General features: G+C 51.6%; 1 protein-coding gene across 1 annotated transcript in view; it reads right to left on the reverse strand.

Moving 5' to 3' along the window:
• Positions 1-22,593, reverse strand: part of COL15A1 (collagen type XV alpha 1 chain) — a 101,130-nt gene that overhangs the window by 2,348 nt on the left and 76,189 nt on the right. The window contains exons 24-40 of the mRNA XM_046023530.1: positions 21,309-21,377; positions 21,163-21,198; positions 18,471-18,524; positions 18,310-18,369; positions 16,946-17,014; positions 16,792-16,833; positions 14,348-14,393; positions 13,964-14,044; positions 13,305-13,354; positions 13,101-13,202; positions 12,074-12,218; positions 8,775-8,839; positions 6,978-7,106; positions 6,769-6,828; positions 5,985-6,038; positions 2,153-2,338; positions 260-375 (exon numbers count right to left, since the gene is read on the reverse strand). Coding sequence (XP_045879486.1) covers positions 260-375; positions 2,153-2,338; positions 5,985-6,038; positions 6,769-6,828; positions 6,978-7,106; positions 8,775-8,839; positions 12,074-12,218; positions 13,101-13,202; positions 13,305-13,354; positions 13,964-14,044; positions 14,348-14,393; positions 16,792-16,833; positions 16,946-17,014; positions 18,310-18,369; positions 18,471-18,524; positions 21,163-21,198; positions 21,309-21,377 — 1,364 coding nt within the window. The remainder of the gene's footprint in view (positions 1-259; positions 376-2,152; positions 2,339-5,984; positions 6,039-6,768; positions 6,829-6,977; positions 7,107-8,774; positions 8,840-12,073; positions 12,219-13,100; positions 13,203-13,304; positions 13,355-13,963; positions 14,045-14,347; positions 14,394-16,791; positions 16,834-16,945; positions 17,015-18,309; positions 18,370-18,470; positions 18,525-21,162; positions 21,199-21,308; positions 21,378-22,593) is intronic.

Consider the following 22,593-nt stretch of genomic DNA (forward strand, 5'->3'; position numbering starts at 1 on the left):
TATGATCATCTTGTCCATTTCACAGTGAGGCCACTGAGGCTCATAATGTGGAGGAAACTTGAAAGGTCCCTTATTAAGGGACTGGTCTCAGGTTTCCCGGCTATAAGACCAGGGCTCTCTCTATGGCCTTCAGCCGCATGGCTAAGGCTCTGTGTTAGCAACAGCCCAGAGGGGTGGCCGGTAAAAGCATCTCATTGTTAGAATGTCTCCTAGAACTGTCTGTCACTCTGTATACTTTGAAGGCTTGCCCCTGACTTACCAGGAAGGATCCGTCATCACGTCTCGGCCATCAAAGGAGTATATTGGAATATGTGTATTGAATTGACCTCCGTGGCCAGAAAAAATTGTGTCCCAATTGTTGAAAAGTACTTGGCCCTGTAGAGATAGAAATACTTCATTGGAGTTATTGTGCTATGGGCCTGCTAGTAGACTAGCTATTTATTCATTCATTTTTTAAAAGATTTTATTTATTCATTTGACAGAGAGAGAGAGACAGCAAGAGAGGGAACACAGCAGGGGGAGTGGGAGAGGGAGAAACAGGCTTTCCATGGAGCGGGGAGCCCGATGCAGGGCTCGATCCCAGGCAGAGGCTTAACAAGTGTGCCACCCAGGTGCCCTATTTATTCATTCTTTAAAGCCAAGAGGCCACCCCATGCCAAAGCCACCAGCCCCAGGCCCAGAGCCTGGACAGAGTGGGAACTCAGGAAATGTTTGTGGTTTGATTTTACAATCCATCCTTGAACCCTTTTGCTTTTATTGTTTATTTATTAAGGTAATTTCTCTTACTAAAGGCATATAAAGTTTCCTCCTCATCAAAAGTGTGTTTTAGGGGCGCCTGGGTGGCTCAGTGGGTTAAGCCTCTGCCTTCGGCTCAGGTCATGATCTCAGAGTTCTGGGATCGAGCCCCGTGTTGGGCTTTCTGCTCAGCCGGGAGCCTGCTTCCCTTTCTCTCTCTCTGCCTGCTTCTCTGCCTACTTGTGATCTCTGTCTGTCAAATAAATAAATAAAATCTTTAAAAAAATAGTTGTTTTAGGTCTTTACTAATTTTTTTCCAAAGATTTTATTTATTTATTTGACATAGAGACAGAGATCACAACTAGGCAGAGAGGCAGGCAGAGGGAGAGAGGGGGAAGAAGGCTCCCCGCCAAGCAGAGAGCCCGATGCAGGGCTCGATCCTAGGACACTGAGACCACGATCTGAGCCAAAGGCAGAGGCCCAACACACTGAGCCACTCAGATGCCCCACTAATTTTTATTTTTTAAAAATTTTCTACATAAATACTGAACTTCAGAGTTGTGCCAGGGCTTGTGCCAATCTGCACTGTATGGAGATGACCCTCTCACTCTTTTTCCTGAACGAGCCTAGTTCCCTTCAGTTTCTGTATTCCAAGAATACCGGTCATCTGAGTGGGCGAATATGGCAGAACAGAACCTCAGGGAAAGAGATGGAAAGAGCCAGGTGTGGGGTCTGGAGGTACCAAATTGGAGCACGGCAAGTCACAGGGCCTTGGAGGTCTCAGAACAACCGGGAAATACGGTGAGAGGTCAGGGTCCAGGCTGCGTGTGAGCGGTAACAGAGCTGTCCCTCCATGGAATTAAAGGAACCGGCCATTGCCGTGGTGGAACAGGGGCCCTACAAGGCCCCGCCTTGCCAGCAAAAGGGGGCAGAGAAATACCTGCCAGGTTTGGGCAGTTTGGAGGTGCCGAGAGGACCAAAGTAGGGGGCAGGACAGTTGGGCTCTGCTCTGGGACCAGTGCTCACCAGTTCCTCTCTGGAACTGGGAATCCCAAACTGGGCGTCAAGGACCTAACTTCTGGTTTCTAGTGATTTCCGGCAAATTCCTCTCTCCCTTTGTGCCTCAGTTTCCACATATGACTATCTGAGGAAAGAATAACTCCTTTTTATTGGAAGTGTCTATTAAGATGATGGGCATAAAGCACTTTGTACTTGCCTGCTCCGAGAGTCGTACCATCTAAGCAGGAAGGACCACAGTAAATGTCAGGAAGCTGAGGCACAGAGAGGTTCAACTGACCCATCCAGGCACACAGCCAGTCAGGGACAGGCAGTGTCTGGAATCAGCACGCCTCTGACGATGTCAGTCGCTGTGAGACCAGTGCCTCCAGGAGCCACTGGGAAGAATACTTATGCTTACCTTGAGGTTCACTATTGGAAGGCTGTATCTCTCTGCTTTCCTCACAACCGTGGAGAGGTCTTGCAGATGGGAGGACAGGAAGGCCCGGTAGGTGGACAACAGCCCCGCAGCCCTGGCCTGCTGGAAGCACTGAAAATCAGCTCGGAAGTCCCCAGAAAACGGCGTGTTCAGAGCAACCAAGTGCAGCTGTGAAAAGCAAGTGAGAGTTAAAAGTTAGAAGCCCACTCCAACCAGCATACCCATCTCAGGTTGCTGGTAAGACCCCGAACTCCCCAGTATGGAAGGCGCTACAGGTGGTGTCCCTCAGCCTCTGCCTGAGGGAGACTTTCCAGCCCTGGCCTGACCCTCTCTGGGGCAGGGAGCTCGGAGCCCAAGCACTGGGCTTCAGCTCTCTGACCCGCTCTAGATGGTGACCATGTCCTCCATATAGCAGAAAACAAAACAAAAGCAAGCACTTCAGAGATCTGAAGAAATCTGAACCCAGGGTGCAGGCCATCTGCTGGAGACTCCTGGGTCTGCTCTAGGTCAGCTTCCAAGAGGGATTTAAGCCCGCTTTTGTACTGGATCCCAGAACTCCACCAAGCTGGCTGGCCTTGCCCTTTCCTCTACTTCCCGAGTAGGTTGGGGCTGGTCATGAGGGTCCAGAGGGAAAGGCACTGAAAGGAGAAAGTCATGACATTTCTTGCTAAGACTGCCGGGTAGACCCTTTTAGAAAATAGGGCTCACATAGTAACCCAAGCCTCGCATGCCTGCCACCTTGGGCAGCAGCCAAAACAAAAGTCCTTCCATAGTCTGTTTTCTCCCACACTTTTTCTCCCCAAACCCATCCCTCTCTCCCGGCCTTTGTGCTGTGCCCTCTGGAATACATTCTGTGGCATGTGTCCAGGAGTGGCCCTCTCCCTCTTCAATGTCACCTTGGAGAGGGCTGGCCCAAGTCCCCAGAAAAGAAAAATATTTCAAAAGGTCTTAAACCAAAAGACACGAAATGAGCCCTGTGGGGTGAGGCAGGAGGTGGTCAGCACTTCTCTCCCCATGCCTGAGCTCCCTCTCCAGGCCTAACGTCCCCAGCACCAAGCTTCTACATGGCCCAACATCAAGGGTCACCATGTTGGCATTCTCCCACTCATCAAGGGTCCGGCCGCCATTCACACACTCACAACATTCAGACCGTCCCACGCAGTCCCCCCTGCGCTTCTTGGGACATTCTTCTCTGTTTTGCCACCCCTTTCCTTCCCCATTTTGAAGAGAAGAGATCATGCATGCCACACCTCCCAGTTTCTTCCTGTTTTTTCATCCCTGGTTCTGCCTGCATCGTCAAGCTGGATAGAGGTCCAGGTCAAACACACCCTTTGTCCCCCTACCTGAGACAAGGCTTTCCCCGCAGCCCTCCCAGCACCAGCCTGAGGATAGGGAGATGGCTGCAGCCCACTGCTCGCTCACCAAGACCACTTTCAGGCCACCGGACTTCCAGCCTCACACACAGGCTCTGTCTTCCTCCCTCCCATCGACCTGAGGACCAGCACCCGAGGGACGAGGCCCTAGGGTTCTGCAACCTTCCAACCAGCATGCTTCTCGTGGCTATACCCAAGTGCAGTCACCAGAGGATGGCGTCCCCATACCAAGGGACACCTGGAGAAGGGGCACAGGTGCATGCATCCCTCTAATCCCACCCACCTCCACCTTTTTTTTTTTACAAAGATACAGAAAGAACTGTCTGGAATGATGGCAAGACTGGGGGCTTTTGTGCCCTCATGTCTGTGTTTCTCTAAGAGCCAGGACATTTTTAATAATGAACATGCTATTGTTTTTATGAAGACAGGTCCAACAATCAAATGTTAAAAGGGTGATCTGGGGAGTGGCTGTAGTTTTGATAAAGTTATTGGGGATTTACTGTTTCCTTCTCCATTCTTTTCATTTATTGCCCAGATTTTCTACAAAATGCACATGACTTCAGAATTGATAAAATACTACTTTAAAACATCCTTCAGCTGCTGCCCTAACTTCTCCCCTTCGTGGCCGAACTTTCGGAAGGGTGACCTCCGCACGCGTCTCTCTTTCCTCATCTCACCTCCCGTGTCCTCTCAAGCAATCGGAATCTCGTTGGCATCCCTCCATGACCCAGATATGCTCATCTCTGGCTTCTAAATTTGGAGGACACCGTTTTGTTCTTCGGATGGACCTCTTGGCAGCTTCTGACACTGCTGGCTTCTACCTTGCTCTGCATCCTTTCCTCCTCTCGGGCTACGGCTTCTGTTTGTTCTCAGGATTCCTCCATCGGCTCCTTTCTGCTTTTGCTCTACACTCACCAACCTACTCAGTGCACGCACTCTCTTTTGGGAATCCTACCGCCCTCCTCACCCGGGTCACAGCTGGGCAGGAGACTCCCAGGTCCGTACCTCTAGACCAGGCTCCCAATCTGACTCCCTCTGGGCGGCCTCCATTCACATATCCTATGGGTACCTCAACTCACCGTGCCCCCGAGGGGGTCTTGACTGGTGAGTGGCAGCACCCCAAGAAACACGTTTCTGGTGCGAATCCAGGTCTTGTTCTTTGAAAATGCCCCAGGACCCTCGCTAAAAAGGCATGGCCTTAGGCCATTCAATCTCATTCTTCAATTCGGCTGGGAGTGGGCAATGAGCCCAAGATGACCCCTGCAGGTGACCTCTCCACAGACCCTGGACCGAGTGAGGTGGTACCGGGCTCTCCAGGTTCAAGACCCCCTGGAGCTGGGACCAAAGTCAGTGGCACAATAACCCAAAGTGGCATGCGAGCTTGTGGATGTGAGCTATGTCTGCGTGTTGGGATGGGGGTGGAAAGGTGGCAGAGGAGAGAGCCTTGCAGAAGTCACTCTGTACCGGTGTGGATGAACAACAGGGACAGGAGTCCCACAGGAGTCCCAGGACGGTGTACTTCCTGCTGTAGAGTATCAGGAGGTTTCTGCAGTGATCTAAACACCTTCACTTAATCTCTTGAAGGAAAAGGGTCAGTGCTGTCATTCTGGCAACACAACGACCCTCCAGAAGGAAAGCAGCACCCTCGACGATCCAAGCAGAAACCTGGGCATCGTTCTGATCACCCTCATCCCTGCTGTCCCATATCTGTACCGGGGACCAAATCTGTCACTCCTGCCTTTTTATTTTCTCTCCAATCTTATTTTTCTACGTGTTCACCGCTGTGATCCTGGTTCAAGGAATACAAAAGCCACCTGACTGTCTTTGGGCTCCTGGGCCTGTCCCTTCCAAACCATGTGTACACGGTAACCAAGGTAATCTCTGAAATGCCAATCTTAGAGATTCTTTTCTTGTTTAGAAGAAAAGCTACCCTTCAGTAGCTCTTCATTGCCCACTGGAACAGGTCAAAGCCCTTAGCTTTGCTTACAGGCCCTTGCCCTCTGCAAACTAAACGTCTCCCTTCTCTGCCTTAAAACCTGCCTCTTCAGCCAGACGGGGTACCTGCTGTTCCACAAATGCCCAGTACCTCCTCCTGCCTCCCTCTGTTCCAAATCCCCTCTGCCTCGAATACGCCCAGTCTCTCCCACCGGCCTGCCTCTCTCCTGCTCTCAACTCTCCTTTAGGTCTTAGTTTAGGGGCTCCCTCTAATAAAGAAGGGAGAATTTTTTGAGGTTCCTCGTTCCCCCAGCACCCAGTGTGTGCCTTGCCTCAATGACTTACCAACTATTGTAACTCTCTGGTTTTTGGTTTGCCCACCCCCTGCTTGTCTCTATGCATCTCGGGCGGTGAGGGAAAGGGCTCCAGGCACAGGGCTGGGGAGTACACGGTGGCAGACACACACCCAGCACTTGCAGGGGGGAGAAAGCATGAACCATACTTACAACAGGTCTCTCGTAACTGACACTTGAGGGCGGCATCAGCGGAGGCGGATGTGGCTGTCACATAAAAGAGGAAAACAAATGGTCCCGAATAAGCATCCAGTCTGATCCTCAGCGCACACCAAGGGGTGACTGTGATGCTTTGCATCGTCTGTCATTGTCTCCAGGACACTCTTAGGAGTTTCATGCCTCCCCCCGGCCCCCCCTTCCCCAACCAGGAAGACAGGATCCTCAGGAAGGGAGGGGATATTCTCCAATATTTTACAGAGAACACAGAACTGAGGAAGCATAAGACCGTGTCTTAGAACCAACTTATTCACTTCAACTCAGAGCCTCCGTTTCTGGCAAGGCAGGGTGGGGATGGCAAGACGTGCCTCAAGGGGTTGCTGTAGGGCCAAAAAAACAGACAATGGAAGTTGCCGATGGTCTTACCAGGCAAAGATGTCACAGAGTGCAGAAAGTAAAGGGCTCTTCTAGACCACGTATGCCAACCACCATTTCACAGGGGAATAAACTGAGACCAAGAGGGGTTGGAAGCCCCTCATTGCCCAAGAGGATTCAGCTACGACATGAAAATAGCAGGTCTCCACCCTCTGGGTCCGGTTCCTGCTCCGCTCTCCTGTGAGAGCATTCTGTTGGCATTTGGGAATTTCTGGGCTTCCGCCAAGGACTAAACCATGCAGAGCTGGCTGGGCAGAGGTTGGAAAGCTTGGTTCTGGACACCGAGGGGGACTTCGTGGATGCTGATGAGCAAAGGAGTGAGAAGAAAGGCAGGGCAACTACTCACATTGCTGGAGAGCGCGGGAGGTGGCGGGCTGTCGGCAGGAATGGGGATCAATTCTCCCAGCTTAAAAAAAATAATACATTGAAAATGAAACATCAACCGGAGAGTGTCAGCCTAGTTTCAAAACAGAAAAATGGCATTTCCAGAGGGTAGATTATTATTTTTAGAGGGTATTTGCAGGCAGCTTGTTAAAAGGAAGCTTAAGAATTAACCTGTAATTTCTTCCAACCATCTCGGACCCGAATGAAGAACTCCGTGCTGTCCCTCAGGTAGATGAAGGTCCCTTCAATGACCAGATGTGCTTTCTGCAGCATGTCATCCATGGAGCTAAATGCTGTCACCTGTCAGAAAGTTTTCCATTCCCAATAGTGCCGTTATCGCTAGAGTGGTGGCAGGATTCCCCTCACAGCCAGTGAAAGGCTCTTTGTGCCTTTGAGACATATGTAACTTCATTAATAGCCAAAGGACATTCTTTATAAGGAAACAAAAACACCAATTAGCTCAGAGCACAAATTGGAACTGTAATGAATAAAAGAAAATAGGAAGATGATATTCTAGGGGAACAAGGACAGTTAGAAACTATACAGAAGGTTGTCTTTCTTGGGTCTTGGCATTGGCAAAACCATGGGTGCATTTTGCCACTTGGATCTGTGTGACAGCTTGGTGGCCATGACATTGTTAAATGTACTTAACTCCTGCTAGTCCTTTTTTTTTTTTTTTAAGATTTTACTCATTTATTTGACAGACAGAGATCACAAGTAGGCAGAGAGGCAGGCAGAGAGAGAAAGGGGGAAGCAGGCTCCCTGCCGAGCAGAGAGCCTGATGCGGGGCTCAATGCGGGGCTCAGTGTGGGCCTTGATCCCAGGACTCTGGGATCATGACCTGAGCTGAAGGCAGAGGCTTTAACCCACTGAGCCACCCAGGTGCCCCAACTCCTGCTAGTCCTTAAAGAGTTCAAGTTTGCTTTGATTTGGAATAAGAAACGCAAGCCAATGGGCCATTCCACTTAGGTTTGGAAACTTTTTTGCCCAGTTGGGCAAAAAAGATTGTAAAATTAACTAGATTTCAGTTACAATAAATTGTAAAATTGTAAAAATTAAATAAAATTAAATTTTATTTTTATAAAAATAAAAAATTAAACAAAAAACTTGTAATATTAAATACATGAGAGGTAACAAGGATCTGTAATTTCTCCGTCTAGAAATCGTCTAGAAAAAGATGAGTTGTCCATCTTGGCCACTCCAGGAGCAGCCCCCAAAGTTACCAAAACCTGCTGAGAGGCATCATACCTCTGAGAAATATCGGCCAAGAGAGTCTGTATTTTTCATCTTGACTGACAAAGAGCATAAAAATTTAGTTTTCACCTAGTCTTGAAAATCATGACTTTGGGCATCAAAATGGATTAGACATGCCCCAAAGTCACCAGATGTCAACATTCTGTCAGCTGCTGGATGGTTTTTTTCCTTTGACAGCTACATTTTCCAGCTAAAATCCAGCCAAGATCTCAGAGCATTCCCAGGACTCCGGACTTCCTTGTGAGGTGTTCATCCCTCTTCCTGGGCATGGTACTCATCTTGGAGAGCTTGCTACACCCTGGGCCCAGGGTGTGCAGGGGAATGAATGTAGGAGAGATGTCCCCGGGGAAGAGAGAGAAGGAGCAAGGACCCAGGGGAGATCTGACCAGCAGGGGCCTTGCTGTGATCCTGTTGATACTTTGATGCTTCTGGTGTTAGATGTAATGGAATTGGTTCTTGTGACCATTTAGTCGATTAAAGATTAGAAGGGTGGAATCAGAGTCATAAATGATTTTGTATTCTCTTCCCTTTTTACTTGATAAGTCACCTAAAGACACCATAAAGAACCTCTTTACGTGGAATTGTACCAATTCTATGGCCATGGAGACCTAATTCTCACCTAAAAGGTGTGCCAGCCCCTACACCCCATAGCTGAACTTCTAAGGAAACCCAGCCAGAGCAGAAAGAGAAAAGCGCAGTGGTAATAATACTGACCAGGTTTCTGGATCCGGGAAGCCCTGGCTGTCCTGGAGGGCCGGGAGGGCCTGGAAGGGCCACAGCTAAGACAAAGCAGAAAAGAGAAGTTACCAAAAGGCACCCTCTCCGCAAAACACCTCAGGTGTCGTTGGGGTCACTGAGGGGAGCCCTCACAGCCCCATTCAGAGCACTGAAGAGCCCTGAGCCTTGCAAGTGCAGCTGGGGGGCCGTGAGCCCAGCCTGGGACTCCGCCATGCTGACAGGTTTGGGAGAGAGCTGGGATTCTTGACCGTAGCCCTGCGTGAAGCCACACTAGGACTTTCTCAGTTTCGTAAGTGACTGCATCCCCGTTGTTTCTGTTGTTTGTATAGGTCAGTCTGAGTGGAGTTTCCAAAAACTTTGGGATTGGGCTTTTGGGGTTTTTTGGCGACAAGTGACAGAAATGTACTCAAACTAGCTTAAGCAGAAGGGAAATTCACTGGACGTGAAAAAGGAGGTGAATCTTTCTTTGTGGGAGGGACCGGCCTACAGTCGGTCCCTGTACCTCTGAACCCCTGCTTCCTCACCTGTGAAATATAAACCAGCCTCTCCTCTTCCCTGGGCTGTGGTGAGAACGGAAAAAAGATTGAAACTAGGGATGTGCTTTACACGAACTACACAGCATCCAACCAGAGGTTCGCAGTGTTTGAAGAGTCAGAGCCCTCTTCCCTAGAAAAATGCTCGTGCCCATGCTCTCCTTCTACCTCTCCAAACCCCATCCCCCACCCCCATCCCCAAATCTGCAAAGCTCTTGGTAGTTCAGGATGTTTTGGCAAGTTCCCAGTAAAATTATCCTATGAGATTGCTCAGGGACAAGGAAGTCCGTGGTTCTGACATAGGACTTGAAAATCATTTCATAGATGCTGAATGTCTGGCGAAGAGAAGGTTGGAGGACCCGGGTTTGGATCCCAGCCAAGCCCTTACTACAATTTGTGACTTGAGCAAGTCTCCTAACCTCTCTGAGCCTCAGTGTCTTCATCCATGAAATGAGTTTTATAATAATATCCATTTCCTCTCCCTCCCAGGGTCGCTGCTAAGATTAAATGGGCTAATTGATAGGACATATTGTACCTGGGGATGGCGTGCACTAGGTGAGACACAGTCCTTCGTCAGTGGAATGAGAAGCCCTAGGCAGCGTCTCCCGTAGAGCTGCTATGAACAACAGATTCCCTGTGTCCCGTAGTGTCCTTCTTCCTGCTGCCACTGCTGCTCGTCCCCCAAGGTTATGTTGGCTCCTCTGGTTTCATCTGCCCAGCAACTACTTTCTTCGTGGGATGAGGATCCTCACTTCCTCTTTCTTTTGAGATCTTCCCTCCCCCCGACCCCCCCACCATTTGGATTCAGAAGGCACCATCCTGTTCTCACGTGATCCCGCCTTCTGGCCACAGGTAACTGGCCCGAAGTTGGGCATCGGGGCCAGACCAGGTTCGTCAGAATTCTTCCCTAGGCCTTCTCCACCCCAGGACCTTTCAGACTAAAACTGAGAAAGAAGGCCAAGATATCTAGCTGAACGGTGGAAAGTCTGAGCTGTCAGTAACCATATTTCCCACCGTGCAGGGGATGTGGTCTGTGGTGAAGAAACGTGAAGCTAGCGCACAGAGAGAAGCCTAGACAGGAGATGGCCAGAGAACCTCTGCAGGGGTCGAGTCCCCGGTTCTGGCTGTGCCTGAGATCCCGCTGTAGGCCGGTCCCTCCCACAAAGAAAGATTCACCTCCTTTTTCACGTCCAATAAATTTCCCTTCTGCTTAAGCTAGTTTGAGTACATTTCTGTCACTTGTCGCCAAAAAACCCCAAAAGCCCAATCCCAAAGCCACCTCCTGTGTAAGGTTCTCCCTGATGTCCCTGACACGTCCCTTCCCGGGGGTCCTTCCATCACACATGGCTCGTGCCGGTACAAACAACAAAACTGACACACTCATGGTATGACTGCTGCTGGTCCACCATGGGCCCGGGAGGCAAACACAGGCTTTAGAGCTAGGCTGATCTAGGACTGCATCCTGTCGGTGCCCCTAATTAGCCGTGCGACCTTGGAAACATTTGTGGGGCTCAATTTCCTCATCTGTGAAATGGAGATGCTCGTACTTTCCTTGAAGGGCTCTGTAAGAATTCCATGAAATGATGTAGGAGAGTGACAAGCGGAGTGCTGGCGCTTGGTGAATGTTCAGTAAAGGGAGATTTTCTTCTTCTTCACCTGTTTGTTGTTTGAGGGAGTGAGGGACCTCTGGATAGGGAGAGTTTTATAGAAGGTTTGAATCGACACTCGTCCTCGAGTCCCCTCAGAGCTGGGCATTGACAAAGCAGTCAAGAAGTTCCCACCCACACATGAAAAGGTGTTCCTCGTCTCTAGGCTTTAGGGAAAGGTGAACAAAAACCTCCGCAAGCTATCTGTTCATGGCATCGGGCGCTGTCTGGAATGAAACAGGTAGAAGACTAACAGGGGTGGGTGGCAGCAAGCAGACACCGGGGCTGGCCTGCGCTGCTGGAGGGGCTGCAGAAATGGGGTGGTCACTTTGGAAAGCAGGTCAGCAGGTCCTCAAAAAGCTAAACAGAGTGAACATGTGTCTCTGGCACCCGGCAAGGCCAGGCCGAGCAGCATACCCTTGGGAGACTCGAAAACATACGTCCACCCAAGAATGTGTATGCGAATGTTCCCAGCAGCATTATTCCCAATAGCCCAGAAGGAGAAACAACGCAGGTGTCCAGCAGCTGAGGACCGCAGCAGCAGGAGGTAGCAGGTGCACACCGTGGACTGGCACTCAGCCCGAGCGAGGAAGGAGGAGCTAGGGCACGCTACGGCACGGCTGAGCCTGGAGGGCATCACACGGAGGGGAAGCAGCCAGACACAGAAAGCCATGTGGGGGTGTGAGTCCTCAGATAGGACAGGCCCAGAGCAGGCCAAGCCAGAGCAATAGCAAGTACACATTCACATGCCCAGGTCTGGGTGGGGGGGGGGGGGGGGGGGGAAGAGGGCAAGAATGACTGCTCATTGGTGCAGGGTGTCTTTGGGGGATGATAAAAACGTTCTGGAATGAGAGGGTGGAGATGGCGACACGACCTTGTGAATATATTAAAGATCACTGAACTGTACGCTTTGAATGGGTAAATGTTATGGCGTGTAAATTATACACCAGTTTTAAAAAAGAGAGAAGAAAGAAAGGCCTGTCCAGGAAATAGCTCTCTGTCACTCAGTGTGGCCCAGACATGCCACTCAGCTGGGGCAGCTGACCCTGAGCACAACAGCAGGGAAGCATGAGAGACCACTATGCACGGTACTAACCTGCTCCAAGGATCGCTGGGGGTCCTGGTGGCCCTGGGGGTCCTGGTGGCCCAGGGGATCCAGGTCTTCCAAAGCCAGGAGGCCCAGGCAGGCCAGGAGCCCCCGGGGGTCCCTGGGGCCCGACGACAGTCTCCCCTTTCTGGCCCTATCAAGGCAAGAGCACAGTAACAGAAAAGAAAACACAGCATTTCTCTCTAGAGGCCCCAGCTGTCTCTGTAGGTTGGTAAAAAGTCAGTAATTAGCCTCCATGCCGGGCACAGCTCTGGCAGAAGACCTAGAGAACAGCAGCCCAATCATCATGCTCCATGTCCATGTCCATGTCCATGCACCGTGCCCAACTCCACAGAGCCCTGGAGTCAGAAGGGCCCCAACTTCGCATTTCACAGATTGGGAAACTCAGGCACAGAGAGAGGATGGGGCTTGTTCAATGTCAAAGCCAATTCTCAGCAGAGGAGGAAGAGGACCCCTGGTCCTCTGGCTCTGCGGGGTCCACCCTCATGGTGAGCTCTGGGACCAGAGTTTGCTTAGGGCTCCTGAGGGTCATGATCTGGTCATTATCTCACTGGAGGTATAACCTGAATTTCTCTCCTGTGAGCTGGGGAAACTTGGCATCCTAAGAAGACCGAACCTATCTAGTGTTTCCTTCTTTGATGACATTTCAGAAGAATCAAATTGCCCCTCCTAAAATATCTCCCTCCCCTTCCCTTCCACCTTCATTATCTGATATGTTCACGATTAGTAACTCTTTGGGTTGAGTGAATTTTCCACCGTTGACGTGCAGTGTGGTGAATGACCTTGGATGTTACCAGAATGCATATGACCACAGCTTGCTCCCTTTCCTCCATGGGCCACAGCCAACCTCCCCATCAGTAAAGAAATACAAGGGAGGCAAGCCAATCCCCAAGTCCTGTCTCCAGCTTGTGGTGCTGTGACAGACCCTTGACTCTTCAACTGTCTGGTCCTGTTGGGGGCCTTCAGGGTAGGCTGGGCTCACTGAGGCAGATGGCGAGGAGAAGTCACTACTCACAACCAAGCCGGGACTTCCTGGCAGGCCTGGAGGCCCCGACACAGAGAAGTCACTGTGAGAGTCTCCTTTTTCTCCTTTGACCCCCTGGTCTCCATTCTCCCCCTGCAAGCCGAGAACATTCAGTAAGAGTAAGAAGAAGCGGTCTATGACCTAAGGCCAAGCACTTGGAAACACAGGCCAAATGTCTGGTAGAGAAAAACTCACCTTCAAGCTGTTTAGAAAGTGTCTCAGGTAAGCCGGATCTACTGGAGGGCCTGAAAAGGAAATGCTGTGTAAAATTCACAACTATAACCTCAGAGATTCCAAAATAAAAGTCTTCAGGGGCACCTGGATGACTCAGTCAGTTGGGCGTCTGGTTCTTGATTTCAGCTCAGGTTATGATCTCAGGGTTGTGAGATCGAGCTTCACACTGGGCTCTGTGCTTTCCTTCTCTCTCTATCCCTTCCCCTGCTAGCATGCCCCCATCCCAAATAAATAATCTTTAAAATAAACCAATAAAAGTTTCCAAGTTGGCAACCATCATCACTCCCTAGTGGAAGTGACCTCACACTGGTTTAGCTCACAGATTAGCCACTGGACTGGGGCCCCTAGGCTGGGCCCCACAACCCGGATACTTTGGGATCCTGGGCATGTCCCTGGCCCTCTTTGGGCCTCGTCTTACACAGGAAGCATGAATTATTGGAACTGGTCTCTCTTGACAGTGTTCCATCGTATGTATGTGTGACCCATGACTGGGTCTCTCTAGAACTCCATGGAGCTTGTTATCAGTGTGGTAATAAAATGTGTCTTATTTTCTGGCTCAGTCAATTGAATTTCTCAGGAACAAAGATCCAAGGCAAGATCCAGAACAATAGTTGGAATACCTGGTGGTCCCTGGGCCCCTTGGTCGCCTTTTTCTCCTTTTGAGCCGGGAAGACCCCAGGATCCTTTTTCTCCTTTAACACCTGTCATCAAACACATATATGTTCTGTTTTGTTTTTTAAAAAAAACAATGGAAAATCACCTTCATTCTATAGAAAATGTTTCCGAGACAAGTTTTCACACTGAGCCCCTTTAGCAAAGTCCACTCAATAAACAAAGGCCTATTGAAGGTATGAAATCCTTTGTTAAATGATGGGGAGGTCAGAAGTAGATCTTCCCAGCCATAAGTCGCAGGTCCAGCGCTGGGAGTGGAGACCACCTTCTTCAGAGCTACAAGAGTCTGGAAAAGTCCCACAGAACCATAAGGTGAAGAAGGGACACTGTACCATGAAATGTGATGAGTTCTGAATTCCCAGGATGTGTGGTATCAACCTGGAGAGGAAGAGAGTTAAGGTCATAAGGCACACTGTGACAGAGTCAGGCCCTTCTTGGGCTCTGGAGCCCCCCAAAACTCTGAGCTCCCCTGCAGCCCTCACTGCATAGGACAAACCAGGCCTTCAACTGGGGGTGGGGGGCGGTGGGCATCATAGGCCTGGGGGACACTCACTGGCCGGACAACTCTGCAAAGGGAAGGCACAAAGTTTCAAAATAACAAATTGTGGCCAACTATGAGTGTCCTTAGCCTCCTTTCTTATGATTTAGGACTAATTCAAGCGAGAGGTTAAGCATCCGAGTGAGTGATGTTCACAGTCACAAGGCTGGGCCGGCCATGAGCTCTGCTGCGGGACAGAATCAAGGAGGCACATAACGAATAGGAGCTGATGATGGGAGCAGCGATTAATACGGGGGGTTAGCATTTGTTTCAAGGGCTAGTCTAGACTCCCCATTTCGAGTCAGGGGCCGGCACCCAAGTTAGCCCAGATAATCACTCCTTCACAGTTCATTCCCAGATTTCTGCATTTTCTCATCTATAAAACAGAGCTACCTGCGGCCCTGCTTTTAATACCCAGCTTCACCATTTGCCAGTTGATACATAGAATCAAAATGACCCCTCTGGTACTGGGATCCTCCTGCTTTTGGATGGAGGGTCAGCAGCTGCTCAGGGGTCACCAAGAGAAGAACAGGGGGTATAGATGGGAATCCTTACAAACAACACTTTGGAGCTAGGGAAGAAGACTACAGTGTGAAGCTGATGCCATGCGGCTACACCGATAGGGTCCTCCACTCCCAATGTGGGCTGACACTGTGGTGTCAGAAAGGGGCTGAAAGCAGAAGGGACTTAAGGCATGATGGATGTGGACAGAGAGCCGTTCTTTTCCAAGTGTCCATTTTGAGAGCTGGTCCAGAAAAGTCCATGGTGTCCGGCCAGGCAATGTAAAATCAAAAACTCATCAAAAATGCTCTGAGCTCATTGCTGGTTTCTTTTCAGGGACCTCATGACCCCAGGGGCCATGGCTACGGCAAAGGGTTCTAGCACAGGCCGTGGTGACGGCAGTAGCATATTTACAATGATCTCCAAGTTTGCCGAGTGCTGCCCCATGGGTGTTCCACTGACACCTGCAACTGTGTTAGTGGAGGGGGGCTTTGGGTACAAACTCATGGGGTCCCTAGAGCAAACAGGCTCTCCTTCTGTATGATAAGGAGGCGGGATACAGCCATCTCTTGGAGGTGTCCCTTCAGGCCATCACCATTACATGACCTGGCTTGCTGTGGTCCTCATGGAAATCTGGGAGCCAGCAGGCCCCTTGGTCATCTTAGTGGGTCCTGTCATCTGCCTTCTAGGCCAGAGTTCCCAGGCCCTGGGCTGCAGACTTGTGTGCCTCAAAGTTTTGACACAGACAGATGTCTAGGCAAACACGCAGCCAGACTGCGTCATTTTAAAGCTTCTGACCCAAGCCTCACCACCACACCCAGTAAGCACCAATTATGAACCCACTGCAAGGAATCTTTGTAAACTGCCTTTTGCAAGCTCCCAGGAAGGAAGGCCACGCCTGTCTAGTTCACCCCTGTGTCTCCAGGGCCCAGCAGAGTACTTGGCTCTGGGCAACTCCTCAAGAAATACTTGTTGAATGAATGAGAAAGTGATCACACATGGTTCTGTGACTAATGCCTGTGTGTGGGGACAGGCCCTCTCTCCCTGGTCTTCCCCATGGAAACAGGACCCTCCCCAAACAGGGAAGACCTCAGCGACAGTACCACTGCCTAGCCGGGTGACATTCTGACAATCCTGAATCCTGGGAGTCACAGTGTCTAAACCTGGTGCCTGATGGCCAGGCAACGCGAGGGATGACCCTAGCTCTGTTAGGACCACAGACCTGGACAAGTCAGGGAGCTTGTCTGAGTCACGGTTTTTGCTGGCTCATTACAGAGTGGGCGGGAGCGCTCCCCGCTCTGGGTTGTGTGCTATGCAGCTCCCCAGCTGGGAAGGGACAGCACACACTCAGTTGTAGGTCTTAGCCCACAGCTCCTAATGCAAAGAACACTGATTGGAATTGCTATATTTTCCCACCCATACTTTGAAGGGGTTTGTCTTCCTTCTTACTGGGCGGTTCCATGCAGGAAGCTGATGTGGTTACAATAACGAGACACTGCTTTCCTGATCGCATTACAAGAAACACTCTGACGGCATGTGCACCTTAAGAAGACCCAGTATGTTTTATTGCCACGGTGTGTTTTCTAGAGGCTTCTAGCTAGTTACTTCGGGGCGATGGGAGATATTGAAGAGGATGTTGTTGGACTGCAAGGGCTCAAGACAAAGACCAGTCACCTTCTCTAGGTTGCTTTCTATGCCCCAGTCTGGCCTGTAAGGCAGTGACTCCACACTACTTACCGGCGTTTTGCAGTGTGGCCGGACTGGTATGGGGAAGACGGCCTGTGCAAAGTGAGAACAGAAGTGAGGCCATCAGGACCCCCGATTCCAGCTTAGGCCAGTGCAGGGTCCGTTCCCCGCTGAAGGTCTCCCTCCCCTGCCCCACTCAACTTACTCCTTTGATGTTAACCACAGCTCCAGGAGGCCCCGGGGGACCTGGAGGACCAGGTAAGCCAGGTGGACCCTGAGGGGAGAAGAAAGGCCTTTTCTGAGTTCCGGGTATTGTGTGCAGAGGTGGTGTGGGATATTTCCTCCAGGATTTGGGGACACACCTCGAAAAGAAGAGTCCTCTTAAAGTTAACTTCTCCCACAGGTAGGCCTGACACTTCTCAAGAGCACGACTGCCTCCGGGACCCCCAGGGCATCTTTATAGCAGCCCATGGGGGAGGCAGCAGAAGAGACAGTCTTCCTGGTTTACAAATGGAGATGGAGGCCCAGAGAGGGGAAGTGACCTGCTCAAGGCCCCACAGTCGGAACTCAGATTCTGACTCTCAGAGCGGGGCTCAGCCAACACAGAACCCACCACCTCTCCACCAGCACACCCTGGTATGGAGCGGGGGCAGGAGGGGTGGGGAGGGTCCTTCACCAGACTCGGTACCGGGGAGAATGTATGTAAAACTCTCCCTCAATAGCACAGCTATTTTCAAAGTCAGGTCAGCCTGGCCTTAACACCACACAAAGATTTCTTGAGCGTGGATCGGAAGCAGGACTGCTCAGCAGGAGGGACGAGGTTCTGACCACAGGCATGAGGAGTCTGGCCTGCTCAGAAGCCGCACTCATTATCCTAAGTGAAGGCATGAGTGCCTGCTTTCCCTAGCAGCTGCAGCGGCTTGACGAGCATGAGCCAGTCCCCACAAGCTTTAGTAAAACTGCATTCTTGATTTCCGCACATTCAAAGGAGAGACAGTGTGGCGCCAACAAAAGGAGACTTAGCAGAGAGTGTGGGACGCAGTAGGTGCTCAATAAACATTGACTTCCTTATTGTAGACGCTGGAGCCTGCTGCCGTCCCAATATCTGCCCTTTTGGGAGCTTCCGCCTAAGAAGCTGACCTAGCTTTGATAGCAGCTCACGAACACGTCCTGAGCTCCTAGAGATGTGTGAAATCCCAGGACTGGGTATGGAGGGAAGACAGATTACTACCCCAGGGTCAGAAGACTGGGGGTGGAGACCAGATTTCCTGACCACATCTGGATTGCTTTCTCCCATCTCTGTCTTGGGTCTGAACAAGGAAGCTTCTATTCCACTCAGGTGCTTTCAGGGACAGGGATCCTCCCGAGAGTGAGCTGGGGGACGGGGAGGGGTTGAAGGATCTTTGAAAGGCAATGGAGGAAGGAGAAAAACACTCCTAAAAAGATTCTCTCTGCAAGCCCCACTTGCTGGACCTGGCACACTCTTGGTCCTCCTTTGGGTACTGGACTCAGGGCTCTATCCCACAGGGGGTTGGGGGGAAGGGTTGGGACAGTGGTCACGTCACTCACCGGCATCATGATCCCTCGGTCTCCTTTGGCGCCCTTGAGGCCATTCAGTCCCGGGCGACCCTGAAACCCACAGGTCATGCCTTAGTTAACCCACTCCCCAGCAGCTAGCCCAGCCCACGTGTCTGCCCCTCATGTCCAGTCTGAGGAACACCGACACCTACAGGTCGTCCGGGAAGGCCAAACTCTCCTTTGTGTCCAGGAGGTCCTTTGGGCCCCTAGAGGCAAAACAATTACCAGATTAGAAAGAACAGAAAGTCAAGAGCCAAGGCAATGGGGGGCACTGGCCTGCCTTCATGAGCAGGGGTGAGGATGAATCACTGAGGGGAGGAAGGAGGACAGGACAATTATGAAGTAGCCACCTGCCTGTCCCCTTTCTCCCAGCCTCTCTGCTCTAGTCTGGGACCACCTGTTCTACCCTTTACCTCCCCTGGAGCTCCTGTCGGCTCTCCCCATCCCAGACTCCCAACCCCACCCTCTCAGTTAGAGCTAACGAAAGAGCAAGAGGTCAGGAGCTCAGGACCTTGGCCCCTAGGTAGTGGGCTACAGGGGTAGCTTAGAAGCTGGATCTTTGCTCTAGGTCTTAGGTCCCAGGACATGTCTCCAACTGGAGTAATGCAATCCTGCCTCATCCCTCATGTCAGCCCAGCCTGAGAACCTGCCCCAGGATTGGGCTTCTGTCTTGCTCCTACCTCTCAGGACCAGAGTCTTGGGCTAGCACCCTGATTCTCCAGAGGAGTCCTTGACCTGTGGACCCTTATTCATTCCAGGGCTTGCTTTCTATGTCTTCATGCTTCTAGAGACACAGCCCTGTTCTAATCTCCTGCAGGAACCCTCACACCTTCTGGCATCCAGGAGACACACAATGCACACGACCTCTTCCCAGAACAGGCTCTACCTCCAGTCTGCCCCTTCCTACTTCTGTAGGTGGGTCTGCCCTGTCTCCCAAGGGAATGCCTAGTTTAAGCCAAGCCCCTTCTTCCTGCTGACATTAACATATACGTTCACGCCCTGGAAACTGGGAAATAAAGCTGAGCGGAAACACGCTCTGAACATAACGGACTGAGCCCGCATTACTCCTCATGAAAGAAAACCAAGAACGGAAGGAATCACAGGGCACAGGCCACTTGGTGGTATGTTCTAGTGCAGAGCTTCTCAAATGTCAGTGTGCCCGGCATCACCTGGGATCTTGTCAAAATGCAGACCCAGGAGGTCTGGGGTGCAGCCCAAGGCTCCGCCTCTCTAACAAGCTTCCAGGGGATCTTGATGATGCTGATCCATGAGCCATAAGCAACATGGCTCTAGGGAAATTGTACAGGAAGTGTAAGCTGTACAGGTCACGAGGGCCACGGCTGCCCTATAGGGCACCTTTATGCAAATTAGGAGGTGCTCCCTTCTGGTCTGTACTTGGCAAGCTGTGCTCACACCAGCCTTCAGTAGGAACCATCAAAGCAGCCATCCCCAGCAGCCTGCTGGCCACCATTGCTAACTACCCTATTTCCCACGGGACCAGATGCTAGTAAGTGATTAACCAGTGGTTAACACAATTCTCCCCCAGGCTGCCTTAACCCACAGTTTCTCCTCTGCAGGGCAATCCATTCTGCCTGACTTAAAGGACCAAAGGGCTCAGAAGGGCATTTGAAGGATGCACCTTGGTGGTAATGGGCCATTCATTCACCAAAGACATGTGTCTGTGAGTCATTTCTCCCCAGGCCTGAGGCCCAGCTTCAACCGAAGAAACCCTGGATGCAAATCTCCATGCCAAAATGCTTCTGAAGAAATGCTTCTTGGAGGCAGTGGGAAAACCCTGAACACAGAGTGTGACAGGCTTGGTCGAGATCCCCAGTGTACCATTTACAAGCTGTGTGACAGATGGCAGGCTCCTCACTCTCTTTGACCTCAGTGTCCTGGTCTCTAAAATGGGGATTCTTATAGTCACCTTTCAGAGTGCTGAGGATGAAATGAGATGGCGTGAAGTGTCAGTGTGTCTGAGCCACAGTGGGGGGTCCTACACCTCAATTCTCTTGTTCTTTAGTGGAGGGCGTGGAGACTATGACAAGAGAGGCTTGTAGTTCATCCTGGAGGGAACTGGCAGTTTCCAAAACCGTTCTGCAGCCCAAATGGGTTACTGATTCCCAGAGCACATAAGGTGAGAAGAGCCCTATCTTATCACCTAGTACTAATTCACTACCTTTCCCTTACAGATGGGAAAACAGAAGCCCAGAGAGAAGTGGACTCACTCCAGACCTCATGACAAAGGAGCCGTGGATCCACAACTAGAATCCGAAAAGCAGAGAGGCTCTCTGGGATTCCTTGGAGGGGCTCCCTGGGAAATGCTGGGTGAGCACGGGGTACCCATCCAGCACCATCCCGGCCTCCTCACCTTCCGGGACACACAGCTCGACCACACTTCTGAGTTCACCCTCCCCCATCCCGCCCCAAGCATCTGAGCTCTTTCTGGCCAGTAGAGTGTACTAGAGGTGATGTTCATCACTTTCCTCTTCCCTCTCCCTAGTCCCAGCCTGCCAGCTGGAAGATGCCAGTGTCGCCTTGAAGCCATCAGATGGTGGAGTCACAGGATAGAAGCGTCCTGGGCCCCCTAGTCATGGCTTGGAGGGGAGGGGAGAGGCCCACCAAGGAACCACCACCCTGGACTTGGCGGGAGTGAGAAACACGCCTCCGCCGTGTTAAACCAGGGAGACTTCTATTGCCTTACAATTAGCCTACCCTAATCCACACACATCAGGCCACATCCTTTCTATTTTCACAACGGGGACAACTCAGTCTAACGGGGCCCACGTATGATGAACCCTTCAGCCCCCAGGCCAGACCCGGCCGAGAGGCACACCGGCTTACCATTGGTCCCGGGGCTCCGTGCTCTCCAGGTTCACCCTAAAGCAGGGAGACATGAACTTGTCATTCAGAGGGCCACAGTCCATGGCGAGAACAAACCTGGGATGCTGACGCAGATGGCTGCCTTCAGGGTCGGGTGACACACTTACCTTTTTCCCCTGCAGCCGTTCCAGAGGAATGTCCCCAGTCAGGATGACACCTGGCTCTCCTTTCTCGCCCTGAAATTCAGAGAACCTTTCGATGAAGTGGGGCTCCTCCTTGCTTCCTGGGTCCCCCATTCCTGTCACCCGGCCCCACCCCTCTAGCCCCACCGCTCTGACATAACCTGTGTCTGGAAAGACAACCACAGCAGCCTTCTCAGGGTTACTGCCTCCAAACACCACAAGACCAGGCGGGAGTCCTGCAAGCCCACCCCCTAACAGGGCTCCCTAGTGTTGACGGATCTGCACTATCATCCCCTACCCTCTTGGGACGAGCCTGACGAGGTCCTCCCCACCTCTTGCTACATGGCACCCCTCTGAGAACCTCTGACTCCTAATTTATTTGGCGGCTTGCTTTCCTAACATCCTTATTTTTATTAAAACATCTGTAATTGGAAAAGAGACTGGTGAGAACACCAGGAGCCTCTCTCAACACAGAGGCCTTGTGTCTCCATGTGGAACTTTGTCCCCAACGCCAGGCTCCTGGGCAAACCGGATCCGGCAAAGTTATCTCAGCTGCCGGGAGCTCAGGGGATAGATACTGGAGGCAAATCCCACCCCCAAATCCTGTCCTCAGCAGAGCCGTCTACTTATCCCAGGAGGCTGGTGGATAGAAGATACTGGTGCCGAGAGAAGGCCGGGTGGAGGAACTCTCGATACCACCCTGAGGCTTTGGCTCCAAGCTTCAGCGCTGGCCCCTGGGGGGCGGGGGGGCTGGGCTGGACCCCACTAAAGTCTCCCTCCCACGGGGCCACAAGCAGCCAGGACAGTGGTGCCGAAGCAAGCAGAGCAGCCTCTTCCCTCTGTCCCCCTAAGCGCCCACCTCATGTTGGGCTCTTACCCCTCCGCCGGCGAGGGAAGGCAGTCCTGAGCACGGCAGCAGCGAGAAGGACAAGCACAAGAGCGTTAGAGGCGGAGCGAGAGAAAGCCTGTTTGCTGTGAGGCCTGGCAGCTGGCTGGGCGCCCGTCCCAGTTTTCAAGATGGCAGGAGATTAGGGGCGGCTATGGCGTGTAGATCCCTCTAGAAACCGTATGTAAGGCAAGAGCCACTCTTGCTTGACCAGCCTTCCTCCCAAGCCAGAGCAGCTGCTTGCCAAAGGCCCAAGGCAGTGAAAAGCATCCCAAGACATCACCCTATGTGGCGCCAAACTTAGACCCCCTTTGCCCAGCACACTGCTCCCCCTCCCCCCAAGACTGTGATTCAACAGACACCAGAACCTTTGTTGGGGGGCCA

This window comes from Meles meles, chromosome 11 (assembly GCF_922984935.1).
Source record: "Meles meles chromosome 11, mMelMel3.1 paternal haplotype, whole genome shotgun sequence".
Classification (NCBI taxonomy): domain Eukaryota; kingdom Metazoa; phylum Chordata; class Mammalia; order Carnivora; family Mustelidae; genus Meles; species Meles meles.